This window comes from Engraulis encrasicolus, chromosome 1 (assembly GCF_034702125.1).
Source record: "Engraulis encrasicolus isolate BLACKSEA-1 chromosome 1, IST_EnEncr_1.0, whole genome shotgun sequence".
NCBI lineage: Eukaryota > Metazoa > Chordata > Actinopteri > Clupeiformes > Engraulidae > Engraulis > Engraulis encrasicolus.
This window is the reverse complement of record NC_085857.1, coordinates 18,121,208-18,139,378: the sequence shown is the minus strand read 5'-3', so window position 1 is coordinate 18,139,378 and position 18,171 is coordinate 18,121,208. Positions and strand designations below refer to the sequence as shown.

General features: G+C 44.6%; 1 protein-coding gene across 1 annotated transcript in view; it reads right to left on the bottom strand.

Moving 5' to 3' along the window:
• The window catches only part of wu:fc22b06 (calphotin), a 56,239-nt gene extending 38,486 nt beyond the window's left edge, over positions 1–17,753 (bottom strand). Inside the window, exon 1 of the mRNA XM_063198300.1 lies at positions 17,680–17,753. Within this exon, the coding sequence (XP_063054370.1) occupies positions 17,680–17,737 (58 nt within the window). The 5' untranslated portion in view covers positions 17,738–17,753. The remainder of the gene's footprint in view (positions 1–17,679) is intronic.
• Positions 17,754–18,171: the final 418 nt, after the last annotated feature.

Genomic DNA, 18,171 nt, shown 5'->3' with positions numbered 1-18,171 from the left:
CACATGCACACACACACATACGCGCGCACACACACACACACACATATACACACACACACATACACACACACACACGCACACGCACACATACATACGCACACACACACACACGCACACACACTCACGCACACACACACACACACGCACACACGCACACGCATACTCACACACACACGCACTCGACCGCCAAGATTCCCGAGGAGGACAGAGGTCTCAGGTTTCCCCCATGACATTTGTTACACAACTGTCTGCCTTGCTAACCCTCACGATGAGATATAGCACATGTACATGTGCGTAGGTAGGTAGGTTGGAGCCTCGGGATTGTTTATGCCTGTGGTAACCCGCCGGCCTTCATATTGTGTAGTATGTGTGCGTGGAGAGTCAGCTGAAGTCATAGGAATCCACAAAGTCTCATGATACCCAGGTACAGTACTGTGCATACATCCAGAGGCGTGCACAGACATTTTGGGGGGGCAGGTGCTCAAGGTGGGGGCAGGGAGCATGTAGAACTTCCAGCTGCCTTAAAAGGGTATGCCACTATTTTGGGGCTTAATACAGTTAAAATCGTTGGCTGGGGTTTATAAAGGTGGTATGTGTCTTATTTTTCATATTAAATGTTGTCTTGCTTTAAGACAAGTTAAAAGAGGGAGTATGTCGCTAAGCTAGTGAAAGTCAATGGATCCGTGTAGCATTGCTACATGCTACACGGATCCATTGACTTTCACTAGCTTAGCGACATGCTCCCTCTTTTAACCTGTCTTAAAACAAGACAACGGCTTACATGAAAAATAAGACACTTTATCACCTATATAGGCCTAAACCCTGGCCAACGATTTTAACTGTATTAAGCCCCAAAATAGTGGCATAACCCTTTAGTAGGATACAGAGGCTATATATATTAGTGTTATAGCGGAGAATTGTCACGTGCTTTTGATCATTAAGCTCAGTTTTGTGCCATAGATGATCATGTCAACACGGAACACAGTACATTGTGGAGAAAAATCCATAAAAGAGACGTTTAAAAAGGGCCTTTTGTGTCCAGTAGGGCAAAGGGGCAGGTGCTTTAGCACCACCACGACCCTATCAGTGCACGCACACATCAATGACAATCAAATCAAAGACAGTGAAAGATAATGACACGTAAGGCTGTCATTTTTTATTGTGTGTGTGAATGTGTGGTTGTGTGTGTGTGTGTGTGTGGTTGTGTGTGTGTGTGTGTGGTTGTGTGTGTGTGTGTGTGTGTGTGTGTGTGTGTGTGTGTGTGTGTGTGTGTGTGTGTGTGTGTGTGTGTGTGTGTGTGTGTGTGTGTGTGTGTGTGTGTGTGTGTGTACTGTCAGCTGAAGTCACAGGAATAAATAAAAGCTCACGACAATCAAACAGCAATCCAATCAATAACATTACACTTCAGGTAATGTAGTCTGACTTATAGTTATATCACACTGGATACAGTCCCTGGAGCAATGTGGTGTCTTTCTCAATGGCTCTTCAGCTCTCAGCTATGGGATGGTATATTTTCGAACCTGTAACCTTACCATTCCAAGACAGACTCCCTAACTATTACGTCCTGGCTGCCCAAAAAGATCATTAATGCCATTGATGTGTCAGGCTATGTGTCATTTAAATTTAGTTTGAAGTGACAATTTTATGTGACTTTACAGCATTGATTGTGTGTGTGGTAGTCTGCCAGTCGTCGGTGTCAGTTGATGTCACGAAGGGATCCACAAAGGCTCATAAAATAAAATCAATCACATAAAAGACGATTAAAAATTATGTAAGGCTGTCATTTTAAGTGCACAGTGACTACCTGTACTTTCACGGTATTACATTGTAATACATAACATCCCCCTTGCACATTTATATCCACAATACAAAAATGTATAGTGAGAGAGTACGCTTTAGCTCCCTAAATGGATTAAAAAAAATAAAAAAAATCTCTAAAAGCTGTGAGGGGTTATTCGGAAGCTCCAACTACATATTCAAAACAATGATTCTTTGTCAATCATCACCGTTTTTAGTAAGCAATAATTTTCCAGCTTTGTAGATGACTTCCAAATTATGGAAAATTCTTTGTGTCAAATGCGTTTTCCAACTCCCCTGCTGCACAACACATTTTTCCCCAGATGGAAAAAAAACAGAACACTGAGCTCCATTATTGAAGAGTGAACACATGTCCACCGCTTATGCCGTGTGCAGACCAGGAGCGAAAGGAGCGAATGAAGCAATGGAAGTCATTATTTCTCTATGGAGGGCACGCGACCTGCGCTACCAAAGCGAATTCGCCAGGAGCGAATTCGCCAGGAGCGAAGCTTCTTGCGCGACCAGAGCGAATTTTGACGATTAACCCCTTAATGCGCGTCGTACCTCCTGAGGCACGCTGTAATAGACATTGAAATGTAACTACCATAGCACTACAATACTATGACACAACACAGGCCCTTTAGTAATGCACCACGACTTGGTCATTACCATACTGGTAACAATGAATTCATAAAGCCGCGCTTTAAGGGGATAAACTAAATCTAATCGCAGGCGAATTCGCTCTGACGCTGCTCGGCGAAAAACAATCGGAACGTTCATATCTCCGAATGTCCCAGGCTGTCAAGCCAGAGCCGTTATGTGATTAGCTGAATCAAACATGTCAATGTTGCGTCTGCAGCGAATACAGCGAATTCAAGGCGAAACTTCTTATGCTACCCACGCTACCAGGCAGTGTAGTTCGCTCTTGGTCTGGACACAGCATTACAGTATTTAGTGTAGTCAGGGTCGGATTAATGCACAGACTAGATATGGCTGCAGCCTAGGGTTCCCCAACTGCCAGGGGGCCCCTGATTGGCCAAAAGTGAAAATTGCAGAATTGTGACGAGATGAAATATTGAAAAATGTATCATGGTGTTTAGACTTAACTAAATTAGTGCAGTTGGTAGACGTGTCATCCTTAATTCCTAGCTCGTAATTATGACACTCACTATTTCCCAATGTCAAGTCAAGTGTATGAGCCTCGGTAGTGTGTCAGCCTTCTTAGTCACGCCCAGTGATTGGATACTCCGCAGAGGGACGCACACTAGACATTGGGAAACGGCCACTGTCTATGCAAATTTGTCCCAAAATTTGCCCTCCAGGGGGCCCCATATAGCAACCTGTAGCCTAGGGGTCCCAAACCATCTTGATTCGGCCCTGCATGTAGTCACGTTGCCTGACCAGCCAAGGAAGGCTGCACGAAACTACGCTCCCCATAAGGCACCTGGTCTCAATCAAATCGCTAATTGCTAATTCAGCACTAAAAATAAACACAAGGGGATATACTGTACGTGCTGGGCTAGCAGTGTGTGATGAGGGGGGTTGGTGGGAGGTCAGGCTACCCTGAAGTGGCTGATGCAGCTAGCTAGCTAGCGAGGGGGAAATCCAGCTGCCAGGCCCGCTGACAGCATTGGCCAGGCCCCCGGGACAAAATCGCCTGAAAGCCCCCCCCCACCCAACCCAAATCAGGCCTCTAATCAGGGGGCTCTAAATTAACAGCCAACCAGCCAATTTGAGGTGAAAATTCAGTTTGGCTGGTAAAAAAAAAGACTGGACACTTTGACCCATTAGTGAGTGTGTGTTTAGCTGGTAAGATGAACATTCACTAGCCATTTTAGCTGGTGACAAAAAAAAGTTAATTTAGAGCTCTGCATACTGATGAGGGCCCAATTCCGGGGGCCCTCCCTTTTCCCGGGGTCTGGGGCAACTGACCTGTTTGCCAACCCTGCCGGCTGCAGCAGGTCATGCCCATTCTTCTGCCGGTCGCTCGCTCACTTGCTCGCTACCATAAGAGAACAAATTCCATCGGAGTTAATGTAATTAGGTTATTAGAGTGGGCGATGGGGAGCCTTGGGAGATTGATCGCATCCATCTGGGAGTTAAGGGAGGGCGGGAGGGGAGGAGAAGGAGGGAGGGGAGGGGAGGGCAGGAGGGGAGGGGGGACAGGGGAGGGCAGGGTAAGGCGGGAGGGGAGGGGAAGGGAGGGAGGAGGGGAGGGATGTGGATGGGCTTTGGTAAAGGGTGAGTGGTTGTGCTAGACCCATTTCAGCTCTGGGACCCCAATCATCTCTGGCACAGCCCTAGGTCTCTCTCTCTCTCTCTCTCTCTCTCTCTCTCTCTCTCTCTCTCTCTCTCTCTCTCTCTCTCTCTCTCTCTCTCTCTCTCTCTCTCCGAGAGGGCAGGCAGAGCATGGAGCATGTCTGTCTCTATATACGTATATGTGTGTGTGTGTGTGTGTGTGTGTGTGTGTGAGAGAGAGAGAGAGAAAGAGAGAGAGAGAGATAGAGAGAGAGAGAGAGAGAGAGATGACGGTAGAAGGGGAATTCCATAAAAAGCATCCTAGCAATCACACACACACACACATACACACTGCGTGTTGCCAAGTGTAAACGGTGTTGATCTACTAACAGAAATCCGATCGGTTTCGAGTTTTATTAGTGTGGACAGCACATGTTTCCAAAGATAACACGAACTGAACTGAGCTGAGCTGAGTTGGAACCGGCAAGCTGAAAATGAGTTGAACTGTGTAAAAGGGTAAGCTCCATATTTATTCATGGATACGAAATTAGCACATTGGAAATGGACAATAAGGCTGACGGCGCATCGATGGAAGAGGCTACTACTGGAAAAGGCTACTTGTTTTGACAGGAAAACTGAAAGGAGTGAAAGTCTGTGACACCACGCTCCCGTTTCTCTTATTTTAATGTGACGTCTAGGGCATCATGCCCTTCATTTGACATGCCCGAAACGTCACATTAAAGTAAATCATGCCCTTCATTTGACATGCCCGAAACGTCACATTAAAGGAAGAGAAATGGGAGCTTGGTGTCGCGGACTTAACTTTCAGTTTTCATGTGATTTTGCTAGTCCTGCGCCCAATTTTTTTTAGACGGATGTGCATGTTTTTCTCTTTTTTTTTTACAATTCTACTTGTTTTGACAGACCTACCAAAGAACACCAGCTGAAGTCATGGGTCTGCAGAAGCAATCGCAGTAGGAACAGGAGCAGCAATGAATAGACAGCTCAATTACATCATTCATAACGACATTGCTAGACCTATTACCACGAGTCTTAATAAAGTAACAGATTAAGAGTTGGTCATTGCCATGTTGGTAACAACATACTCGTAATAGCTCAAGGCTATGCATGGAAGGGTTTAAGCTACAGCATGGAATTGTCTGCAAGAGCAAGAACATCCACTGAAGTTAAATGTGCACTGTGTAGGATGGTGGCCAGTAGGTATTGCAAGTATATGAGGAGCTCTTTCCCAAAACGCTATATCCACCATTTTTGACTTTTTACATTTTAATATTGGAATTGACTGATAAGTATCATCTATGTGTGAATTCTTGCCATTCAAATGTTTTGAGAACATACTTTTTAAACCTCTATAAAATGCATTTTGTAATGTAATTCAATGGAATGCCCAATACAAAAATGTCAATTTCCCAACATTCTATAAAATGGATATATCTCATTTTGGAAAAGAGCTCTTCATATGCTGCTCATGGAAACTGCTGCATCCCTATGGCCAAATTTGATCTTTTCATTAATATTTAAGTAATAAACTAATATTAACTATTTACCCCTATTATGACCAAAGTATATTACATTTTGTTAAAAATATCTATCTATGGAAATCCAGAATGGCAGACAAGGAGAAGATCCCCCTTGTCATGTATGAAAAGTGTTAATGGTGGTGGTAAGTTGAAAAAGGAAACATTTGTGAATGGGCAGCATGAATTCTGGAAATAAACTACGCAAAATGGTACACAGTGCATCTTTAAAAAAGGAGCAGCAGTTTGAATGGTCAATGGAGATTAACAGGTGGGAATAGAGGGAGACAGATTTAGCGCATTTTGCGCTCGCTGAGTGCTTTCCGGCTTTCCAATCAAGCCAATGAAGCCACTGCATTAGCAAGAGTCTTATATAAAGCAACGAATTAAGGTTTGCTTATTAACATTTTGGTATTGGTATTGGTATTAACATTTTGATCACGCAAGGCTCCGCTTAAACTGGTTATCAAGCTTCTGCACGTAATTGTCTGCAAGGACAAGAACACCCAACGACGTCAGCTGCAATGGAAGGGGCAGCAATGGAGAAAGACAGGTGTCGATGGAGGGAGAAAGGCATGGCGGAGGTCTGTGCACATTGATTGCAAAATATAAAAGCCCTGTTTGGGAAAGCAAGAGAGAGGAATTCATGTTTGAGAGAGCAATGGGAGAGGGAATTAATGTGATTTGAAATAGAGAGAGAGACGCTGAAGTCATTGTTCTGCGAGGAAAGCAGCCGATGAAGAGAGACAGGAGCCGATGGGGTGAGACAGGTGTCTCGTGTCTCTCCCTCTCTCTCTCAGAGTGGCTTCCTCAAAGTAACCAGAAATAGCTTGACGATGAGCAAGAGGGACTGTGGGGCTAGAAAGAGAGAGAGAGAGAGAGAGAGAGAGAGAGAGAGAGAGAGAGAGAGAGAGAGAGAGAGAGAGAGAGAGAGAGAGAGAGAGAGAGAGAGAGAGAGAGAGAGAGGGAGGGAGAGAGAGAGGGAATGGGAATCTGAGAATTGGAATTCCTCCCTCCTATTTAAAGAGCCAATGGTGTCGTGGACTGTAGTCATTGTTACTAGCCACGACAGTATGCCCATGTAAACCACAAGTCCCTGTCAAATATTTCTTTCTTACTTTTCTTTCTTTTCTTTTCTTTTCTTTTCTTTCTTTCTTTCTTTCTTTCTTTCTTTCTTTCTTTCTCTCTCTCTCTTTGTTTCTTTGTTTATTTCGTTCGTTCTTTCTTTCTTTCTCAACATTTCTCTCTTCTAACATCATTCTCTCCATATCAGTCCTCTTCGCCTCACATTCGTTTTCTTATACTTTACATGTATCATCTTTTTTTCCCCATTTTTGTTATTCCTCCTTTCTCGTTCCCTTCCACTCTGTCTATTATTCTTCATAAATCATGCATGTACTGAGGCTGATTGTCTTGGCACTGACACACTAGATGCATTGACAGATGGATCAGATGCAGCTGTGAACATTGTCTTCACTAATCACGGCACCACATTAGCATGTAGTGTATGTCCGTATGTTTGTTGCTTTTCATGGTGTGATTTTGAGGTGGTATGTGTGCTGTGTGTGTGTGTGTGTGTGCATGTGTGTGTGTGTGTGTGTGTGTGTGTGTGTGTGTGTGTGTGTGTGTGTGTGTGTGTGTGTGTGTGTGTGTGTGTGTGTGTGTGTGTGTGTGTGTGTGTGAGACATGTGTGTGTGTGTGTGTGTGTGTGTGTGTGTGTGTGTGGCTGGGGGAGGGGGTGGTGGTGGTGGTGGTGGTGGTGGTGGTGTATGTGCGTGCGTAGGTGTGTGTGTGTGTGTATGTGCGCGCGCTTCCGCACAAGCCCTCGCGTCCACAAGTGAAATGGTTCTACTATATCTCGGTTCCAGGAAGCGATCACATTTTGTTCAGTGCATGAGTGTCTGGTGTGATGACAAGTTCTTATGCAGCTATTATGATGAGTCTAGTCCACATGAGTGTCTACACTAGTGTTTCCCAACCTTTTTTGTCTTGAGTACCCCCTAAGCATTTTGTGTTGTGCCGTGAGTTACCCCAGTCAAGTTTTGCCTCGCTTTCTCTATCTCAATGTAACTAAGCTCCATACATTTGTTAAAATTACATTGTTCCAAGTACCCCCTGCAGTGTCCTCGAGTACCCCTAGTGGTACACGTACCCCTGGTTGGGAAACACTGGTCTACACGTGCGTCTATTTATTTATACTTGTGTACGTAGGACTGTAAAGACTCCTCTCGTGGTATGAGTGTGTCTCCGTGCCTGTGAGTTGCAGTGAGTGTGAGTGGTGAGAGTGTCTGCATAGGTTGTGTGTGTGTGTGTGTGTGTGTGTGTGTGTGTGTGTGTGTGTGTGTGTGTGTGTGTGTGTGTGTGTGTGTGTGTGTGTGTGTGTGTGTGTGTGTGTGTGTGTGTGTGTGTGTGCGTGCGTGTGCGCGCGCGTGTGTGTGTGTGTGCGCGCGCGTGTGTGTCTGTGTGTGTCTGCAGGGGCGGATTAAGAAATAATGGCCCCCTGTGCCAGACACTGTCCTGGCATTTTTTGTAGCAACCACAATCAATGGTAGCAACTCATGAACTCAAATAATTGGCAAGATAATTATTGCAAAGGTGGTTTTGAAGGCTGGTTTGGGTCGTGGCCATGAGGCCAAGTTGGCCTGGCCTCTTGGGGCATTGGCCCTTTGGCAACCTTGGGCCCCCACACCCTCGAACCTGACTTGGTCTACGGGACTATACCAGTGGCTGGCACATGAAGCACCTTGGAATGATTATTGTTGCAAATGTGGTTTTGAAAGCTGGTTTGGGTCGTGGCCACGGGGCCAAGTTGGCCTGGCCCCTTGGGGCCTCTGCCCCCCCGGGCCTGGGTCCAGTAGGCCTGTGTATTAATCCACCCCTGTGTGTCTGCCTGCTTGCATGTGTGACAAGAAAGCTTGCCTGGGCTGTGCTTGTAATTTTGTATATTTTGACCTCTGTTTGATAAAAAAACACGATGTAGGATGATTTCAGAGTTGTCATTCAGTTCACTTAGATGCCTCTTTTCCACTGCCATTTTTCTGGTAGGCCTACAGCTTGACACAGCACGACTCGGCCACCACTTTTTGCTTTTCGAATAGGCACGGCACAGCTCAATTGTAAAACGAAAATTGGCGGCCGAGTTGCACTGTGTTGAGCTGTAGGCCTACCAGAAAACCGGCAGTGAAAAGAGGCAATAAATGCCTTGATATGACAATTTGGGTCTTGTACGATCATTTTGGTACAATAATTTAGCATTTTCCATCTGGCATTTTCCACACTGGTCCAGACAGTATGGTAGCAGACTGCTGCAGGGCCAAAGTCCCTGGGTAGCCTATGTACTACACAGCTAATGAATGACACTTCTAAGTTTGACTTGGTGTGCTCTCACTTCAGACATGACAGCTGCAGAAAAAAAGGAGAACAAGAGCAGGAATGATAGCAGAAAAATAGAGGAGAGAGAGAGAGAGAGAGAGAGAGAGAGAGAGAGAGAGAGAGAGAGAGAGAGAGAGAGAGAGAGAGAGAGAGAGAGAGAGAGAGAGAGAGAGAGATGAGGGAGAGAGAGAAGGGGACTACAGTACAGGGGTGCATTTATCAAAACCATAGCTGCTAACTACATTAGCTATTTTGTTGTTTGCAATGCAATCCCCCATAGGCAACTACCGAAGTTGCTAACTGGCTAACAACTACGCTTTCGAGAAAAGCACCCCAGTACAGTAGTAGCTAGCTCTCTATGGGACTCCTGGGTCCTACTGTCTCGCTAATGAATGCCCCTACAAGGCAACGCAGACGGAAATAAATTCTGGTGGAGACAGTAGTGTTGTGACAGCAGCTGCCTGCCTGTGTGTGTGTGTGTGTGTGTGTGTGTGTGTGTGTGTGTGTGTGTGTGTGTGTGTGTGTGTGTGTGTGTGTGTGTGTGTGTGTGTGTGTGTGAGCATGGACAAGTTTGGGAGGTTGGTGACAGTCTTCATATGAGATGTATGTTAAAGGGCACGTTTGCATGCATGTCTGAATGTGTGTGTGCGTGTGTGTGCGTGTGTGTGTGTGTGTGTGTGAATGAGAGCTATAAGTACATGGGTGCAAGATTGCAGTTGCTAATGCTAGCGTGTCATAAGCATGTAGTGATTGGTTGGCCTTTCGCAATGGGAGGCATCTGACTTTCCAACCTTGACCACCATGGGAGCTTCGCTACGGAAAGCCGGAGGAGACAAAAAACCCATCTCTCACACGAAGCAAGGGAGGGCGGCAAGCAAAGGGTATGACCTCTAGAGCCTGAATAAACAAAATAGCCAACTGTTTCTCTCGTTCTAATTTCAATCACTTACAAACAGCTATTTGTAGTTTGCTGAGCACAGATTCTTTCACTATTCTGTGTGGTGGTGTAGGCTAATGAAAATAGATGGAGATTCCCTTCTTGAAAATCAATGGAAAGTCTTGTTACATAGTCAATCCCATCACTATCTGTCCCTACTGACCCACATTTTATAATAATAATTAAAAACTATGCATAATCTACATTAAAATCTGACAAGTACCTCAGCAAAATAGTGAAATTGTTTTTGTTCGCTGTAGTGCTGTATGTAAGCCAGGGGGAACCTTTTTCACTCGAAGGGCCACTTCAAATTGCTCCAAGGGCCGTAAAAGTCCTCCGAGGGCCGTACTATGAACACAAACCAGGATTTCCCCTTGCACTTTAGGTCTATATCGAAGGTAGCCACCTTTACAAAAGACCCAACCTTCTCTAGGTCCCCTGAATATAGCTGAATTGCATCACAAATGGAAATTCTAATGTTCCTTTAGGAAATATGTCATACTTCATATGAAGCTGCATAACATTAAAATTGTGTCAGGGGGCAGATAAAACAGCTTGGCCCTCGAGACATAGGTTCCCCACCCCTGATGTAAGCAAACAGTCCATGGCAGGGCTTCTGAAGCTGTCCTGTATAGCCAAGGTCTTCACCTTTGGCAATAAACAGGTCCAGGGTGGCCAACTCTGGTGCCAGACAAGACAGCTGTCAGTAGATGCATCACCTTTGGCAGTTCCGTAATCATGAGATAACATATAGAAAACATACTGTGCATGTAGACAGACACCACATGGATATTCCAGTTTAGGACACTCAGTCTAAGCTCAGTCATCATATCACTCACAACTAAGGATGTAAATAAAATCGAAATGTATGTATCGGAAGTATCAACCGGCGATTTGATCTACGCTAATATGGTGCCTGCTTGCATATATCCCACCTGTCCGACTACAAAAGCCAATTGCTTGCTGAGCTGCGCTGTCATTTATCCAATCATCTCGCCGCCTCGACGCGTAAGCTTTTACGATTGCTCAAACCTAATTGGTATGCCCTCGGATTCTGCTTCAGCCGGTCGGTTGCTGATGACATGTGCGGTTCACATCGGGCAGCTACTCGTGGGGTTGTCCGCGGCCACTTGATCCCACAGACCACCGTGTCTCGCGCATGTGCAGTTCAACACATCAGTAAGAAAATGATGATTTACAGCGTTGCTTTCATATATACGGCCAATCTGAGATAGCCATTATGAACTAGTTTTCATTGTGATTCCAACCATATGGGTTGTGAGTCGCTCCTTCGTTCCATTTCTGTCTAATCATTCATTTTAGGACGCCCAAACATCACCCCCTTCTGGTTTTCCGACAAATCGCACCCTGGTCTGACTAATCTGGAAATTGCAACCCTGAGGCGTAGCCAAGATGGCCGCCGAGTGAAAGGACTTTATTAAAGTGACTTTGCTTGAGTTGAGTACCTACCGAAACTGCCTGGGTTTCAAAACCCTGCAGTCCATGCCATGGCAGGTTTTCTGAAGCTGCATGTCCTAAGCTGAGGTCTTCACCTTTGATAATTAAGCACAACACTATTCACAGGTCCATGCAGCAGCAAACCCCCGAGCCAGACAAGACAGCTGCATGAAGATGAATGGCCCGGTTCTTCACCTTTGGCAATTCAGGAACATCCCTCACAGCATCTATGCAGATCCGATGGCAGATCCGGTGTCATGGTCGGGGTGGGGGTGGGGGTGGGTGGATGACACAAAGGTGTATTTTACTGTGAAGTCTTGAATAATTTTAGGTGTTTTCACGGAGGGGGGGCAATTCAAGACTTTCTGAATATGGGGTAGGTGAAGAGTGCCGTGCACGAGGATGTGACTGTGCATCTGCCTCCCAGGTCAAACCCAAATCATGGACAGCCACCCTTGCCGGCAACAGGCACAGCTCGTTCCAGTTACTTTTGACCATGGCTACAGTGCAGGCGTCCTGCATTCAACTCAAACCAAGAGTCTCCACTTCCAGGGAGTGAGAGAGAGAGAGAGAGAGAGAGAGAGAGACAGAGACAGAGACAGAGACAGAGACAGAGAGAGAGAGCATGACAGAGCAAAAACAAGTCTGCCCGGCTACACGTCAAGGTAACACTTGAGACTCGGTGACAGAGTACTGAGACGGCAATTTGTTCTCGTCCTCTGCAACAAACAGGCCTGGCCATGGTGGCAGCATATTGGCAAGCACGCACGCCCACACTGAGATAGGGAGCCAACAGGGATCAACAACAACCATTTGTGCTGTTTTGGGTTTCTTTAAAGGGACACTGTGTGAGATTTTTAGTTGTTTATTTCCAGAATTCATGCTGCCCATTCACTAATGTTACCTTTTTCATGAATACTTACCACCAGCATCAAATTCTAAGTATTCATTATGACTGGAAAAATTGCACTTTTCATACATGAAAAGGGGGATCTTCTCCATGGTCCGCCATTTTGAATTTCCAAAAATAGCCATTTTTAGCTGCAACAATGACTCTACTTGGACCATACTAGGAAATATTTGTTTATTACTTTTATGTAAAGATCAAATTTGGCAATAGGCAGCCCAGTTTCAATGTACAGCATAGTTGCAGTACCTTTTTTGACCATTTCCTGCACAGTGTCCCTTTAAGGTTGGTGGTTTATTTCCAACCTGTAGGGCAGGGGTGGCCAATTAGTTTAACCCAAGGGCCCAAGCTTCAGATGTCCCCATGCAGCAACAAGAAGACATCATGTTCACCATTAGCGTAACTTGTTGGTTATTTCATTCCTGCATATTGTAATGGACTGTATTGTCATGACTTGGCTAATCTCAAAGCCACAAAACCCCTATCTTGGGTAGCAATTTTGAAGAATGTTGTGTTAGAGAGCGTACTATTTTGGATTTAAAAGTTGTGTTGTTGCTACGACCGTGGTTCTAACGGTATGGGCGCTGGTCTGCTACGCCAGCGAATTCTGGCTGGCCCGGGCCATGCCAATCCTTAAAGGAACAGACCACCCTTTTTTGATTTTCACATATTTGCAGTATTTCCAAGCATTATTCATGAATGTGCATATAATTTTCGTCTACGTGTTTGCATTGCCCCGTTTAACAGTATAGCCACATTAGGCATAGCAATGCAAGTCTATGGTACAAAATAAAACACAATCAAATGTACTTATAAACCATTTTAAAATTAATGTAAAATTCACCCGAGTGTAAAACGGCAATTTAATTCCGTCCAGTGACCACTTGTGGCTTGATGCTAAAGATACCAGTTACTTCCAGTGATTATGCTAAGCTATGCTAATAATTCTGATCCAATAAATCTAAGTACTGAAAACACTGAGACGAAAATGATATGCACATTCATGAATAATGTTGGGAAATACTGCAAATATGTGAAAATCAAAAAAGGGTGGTCTGTTCCTTTAATCCCTGTCTCTCTCTCCCCAGTCGTTTCCTGTCTCTCTCAACGTCCCTGTCACAAATAAAGTCACAAGCGCCCTAACCGCTAACCCATGAATGTCCCAGATGAACGCCACATGTGGTCCCTGAGGCCACGTTTCCCCACCTCAGCTGTAGGGGTGTGAGTCAACTCAAGTGCATCTGGGGTACCTCGTTTCACGTTTCAGAGCTTACGGTGCCGTACTTTCCCTGCTAGTTGTTTTCAATTATCGTCCAACCATGTGCTGCTTTAGGTTTCACCATGCTGCAGGTTGATTTCCAATGCCTTCAGGTGTGTGACTCAGTCAAGACCCGTGATTGTATATAATGAGTCAATTATCAGGGCAAATGTCCTGGGGTAACTTGGCTTCAGTTTTCAGGGGTAGCTCCCATATATATATATTAGACAGAGCCCCTAGTTATTTTCAGCAACATCTGCTTCACTTTGTCTGTTTCAACCTAAAATATAAATCAAAAAACGCACCAGTTGACTTGAGTGCTGATTTCCAATGTTGATTTTAATTCATTTATGCATGGCTGGTAACAAGTGTTTAGCATGGATTTATTTTATTCCAGGGTGCCTATACTCTCTGAGGGCTGTGGAGGAAAATCTGTGAATGAGATTTGAGGTCTGATCGACCTCATATACTCCATTAAATACTGAATTTGAACCAAAATATCCTTCAGTCAAGCAATCGTCAATCGACAAAACAGTCCAACTTTCTCTAATGACTAATCGTGTGCTGCTGTACAATATGCATTCTCATTTAGTCTATGCTATAAAAATCATAATTATGCAAAACATTATTCATGACAAGCTGTCTGTGGAGCAGCGGGTGCTGTACTCTGCGGGGTGCCTTGGGGTGGTGCACAGCAGTTAAGAGTTTGTGAATCACAGCATGACAGTGCCACTGCAGTTAAGAGTTTGTGAATCACAGCATGACAGTGCCACTGCAGTTAAGAGTTTGTGAATCACAGCATGACAGTGCCACCGCAAGGAGATCAAAGGACTGCCTGCTCACAATCAAACTCAGACTCTGCGCTAATTATGAGGGGCCCCTTAAAGGGGTATGCGACTATTTTGGGGCGTAATACAGTTAAAATCGTTGGCTGGGGTTTATAAATGTGGTTAAGTGACTTGTTTTTCATGTTAAGCGTTGTCTTGCTTTAAGACAAGTTAAAAGAGGGAGCATGTCGCTAAGCTAGTGAAAGTCAATGGATCGGATCCATTGACTTTCACTAGCTTAGCGACATATTCCCTCTTTTAACTTGTCTTAAAGCAAGACAACGGCTTACATAAAAAATAAGACACTTTACCACCTTTATAAACCCTGGCCAACGATTTTAACTGTATTAAGCCCCAAAATAGTGGCATACCCCTTTAAAGCCAAAAGTGCCGGGGCCCTATTTCTCCCCTAGTCCAGCCCAGGTCCCAAGCCAGAGGTTGTGTGGATGAGTCAAAAATATTCGCATGTCAGCATTTCGACGGTGACATGAAGTTGATCCATGCTACTGCATAGTAAAGGTGTAACTAGCTTGCAGATGTAGGCCTAATAATAATAGAAATATATATATTATTTTAATGACATAAACATTTCAAGGATAGTTATAGCGCTGGCCCATGCCATTTAAGGTGTAAACTCAATGGATGTGATGCAAATATAATTTCAAATCTCGGGCTGCGAATGTGTAACTTGTTACCTAATGTAGGCTATCCAAAGTCATGAGCATGACTGGTCTCTTTTTTAACACCCACCCACCAACACACACACACACACACACACACACACACACACACACACACACACACACACACACACACACACACACACACACACACACACACACACACACACACACACACACACACACACACACACACGCGCGCGCGCGTGCGAGCTGGTGTAACTTTACAGCACAGTTGATACCTCTCTTCTCAATTATGAGAGAGAGAGAGAGAGAGAGAGAGAGAGAGAGAGAGAGAGAGAGAGAGAGAGAGAGAGAGAGAGAGAGAGAGAGAGAGAGAGAGAGAGAGAGAAAAAGCAAGGGAGTTGAGTAATGGCAATAAACTGAGAAATTCCAGGATTTGCACTGATACACAAGGCTGAATTTCCACAGAAATCAAAATAAGCATCAGAATGACTGAATTTAGAAAGTGGACCGGCATGCCGAACCAAAGAAGCACACACCCAAGCGATCACAGACTGTCTACTCTTGTTGCTGTGTATATTTGCCACAATGTCACATCTAAACACATTAAATATAACCATGTCTGACTGGATTATCACGGAGAGATCGATGGCAATATGTTGACCTCCACCGTTACATCCCACTTTAAAGGTAGCGTATGTAATTTTAGTCGCCTATTTTCAAAATGCATGCTGCCCATTCAGAAATTTGATATTTTTTTCATACATATTTCGTTAGTCATAAACTAATATTTACTAGTTTGGGCCAAGTGCTAAGTTTTTGCATTAAAAGATGTCTATGACTTTATTCAAAATGGCAGACACGGAGAAGAGCCACCCATTCATGTATGGAGAGTGTACATTTCCAAGTCACAATAAATACTTAAGATATGAGGGTGGCAAATATTCATGAAAAAGATAACATTTGTGAATGGCTAGCATGAACTCAGGACAAACTTAAATATGACAGTCTTTAAACCCATGGGCATAAATGAATGAATGGGCATAGAATGTTCAACAGACCTTGAAAGACATTGCCTTTACTGACACACCCCCTAACTAAAATGTACACCATGACAGTAAAAAAAAACAACAACAACAAAAAAAAACGTCAGTGAATAATCAGCTTTTTTGTTTTGTTATTGTTTTGTGACAAGAAGCATTAGGTCGAAACATATGACCATTAACTATGGTGAGTGATATAGCAAGGCGATTGTATAATAGCATCTTCATCTACAAAACCACACTGTTCAGATGAGAACAACACCAAGATCTGACCACGTCCTAGCACTGCACTGCACGTGACACATACAATGTCCAAAGGCTTCTCGTCCAAATACACAGACTCATCAGACAGGCACACAGCTACGTCAGAGATTCTTTAAGTATATAGAGATATGCCAATGTAATAGGTTGTTATGGGCACCTAACATGACCAGGTTCCGGTCTTCCTAAAGGGACGTGTCATAATGCTCCTAGCATTGAATAGAACAGTCCTTAGGTCTGCCTAGGTCTGCCTAAAGGGGGCAATAATAGAACCAGGAAACAATGGGCCAATGGAACCTCTCTCTCTCTACTCTCTCTGGCTACAGACTCATCAGACAGGCACACAGCTACGTATTCGCAGCTGCTGAGTTCCTCCTGTCGTGACTTTACTGTCCCGCTCTACCAACCCCCCATGCCGCCGAGTTTCCATCAGTCATTGCCAGGCCCCTGTTACAGCCCTGTACGCTACGTCCGCTCCTCAAACAGTTCCACGTTTTCGTCCCCCAACAAGAAAAATGTCACAGTGTAGCCTATGCGTGTGTCGCGCACACGTGTGTGACATGTCAGTCGTTGTAATTTCTCACTTAATCATTTAAACCCCCAAGGAAGATGTGGAGGAAAATCTGTGAATGAGAGTTGAGGTGTAATCGACCTCATATACTCCATTAAATACTGAATTTGAACCAAAATATCCTTCAGTTAAGCAATCCATACACAGCACATGCCATCTCACCATGGCCTCTACCATGAATTGCATAGTATATTCCAAAGTGATGCGGTCTCACAACCCCCTCATTGTCCTCAGTGCTGACCGATGACATTACAGTATATTATATTAAATTGCATGTAGCACATGCTCGTATCCAAAATGACTCACAAATGAGACTATTCGTACATAGAAACCGACAGTAGTGTTAATTAAACACTTAAGAGAGTTGATTTGGATATTCGTTGTGCTGGTCTTACTCTGTTGGTGTTGAATTAACACTGCAAGAAGTACAGAGTAAAGCAAGATAAAAGAAAAACACTAATATAAGTAAGGCGAGTAGGCCTACAGCAATATACGTACAAATACGGAGTACCACAGCAATACACAATGCTGAACAGAGTTCTATGACACAGAAGTAGAAGAACGCTTAGTTATTACAACACTGGCAGAATGATATTACAAAGTTGAAACCATGTAATCATCATACCACTAGTGTTGTAATTACATAGTACGAGAGTGCAAGAGTACATAGTACAATAGTGCTTCTGCTTCTACTTTATACAACTCTGATGCTGAGTACAGCAATATTACATTACATTACAATGCATTTGGCAGACGCTTTATAACCAAAGCGACTTTCAAAAGGACTTTTATACTGTATAATGTACAAAAGGCTGTTTTGTTTTTTACCTGCGGTGGCCCAGGCCAGGAGACAGAGCGCGTAGCAGGTGGCTAGCACAGCCTTCATTTTGACTGCCAGGGACCCTGCACTGCTCTGCCAGGCTATATATACCGGGGTAAGGTCAGAGGCCATGCTAACTCTGGATGGGTGGAGCTGTGGCTGGGCTGGGGTTGCGGGGTTGGGGGTTTTTTTTGGGGGGGGGGGGGGTGGGGGTGGAGGGAGGGCGTTATGTGACGAAGGTGGTGGGGGTCTGTGTCGGGAGGTGGGAAATGGGGGGGGGGGGGGTTGAGGCAAGGCCGGTGATAGGGCTATACTGATAGTTTGTATCTCGAGTTTGCAAACCGAAAAATCAGCTGTTAGAGTTTGCAAACTGATTATCATACAGTAGAATGCAATGGGGACCCCCTAGGTCCCTGGGCCTGGCACAACTGACCCCTTTGCCTGCCCACAGTTTTGGAGAGCGGTGCTATGTGACAGGAGAGGTGGGGTCGTGGGGAGTG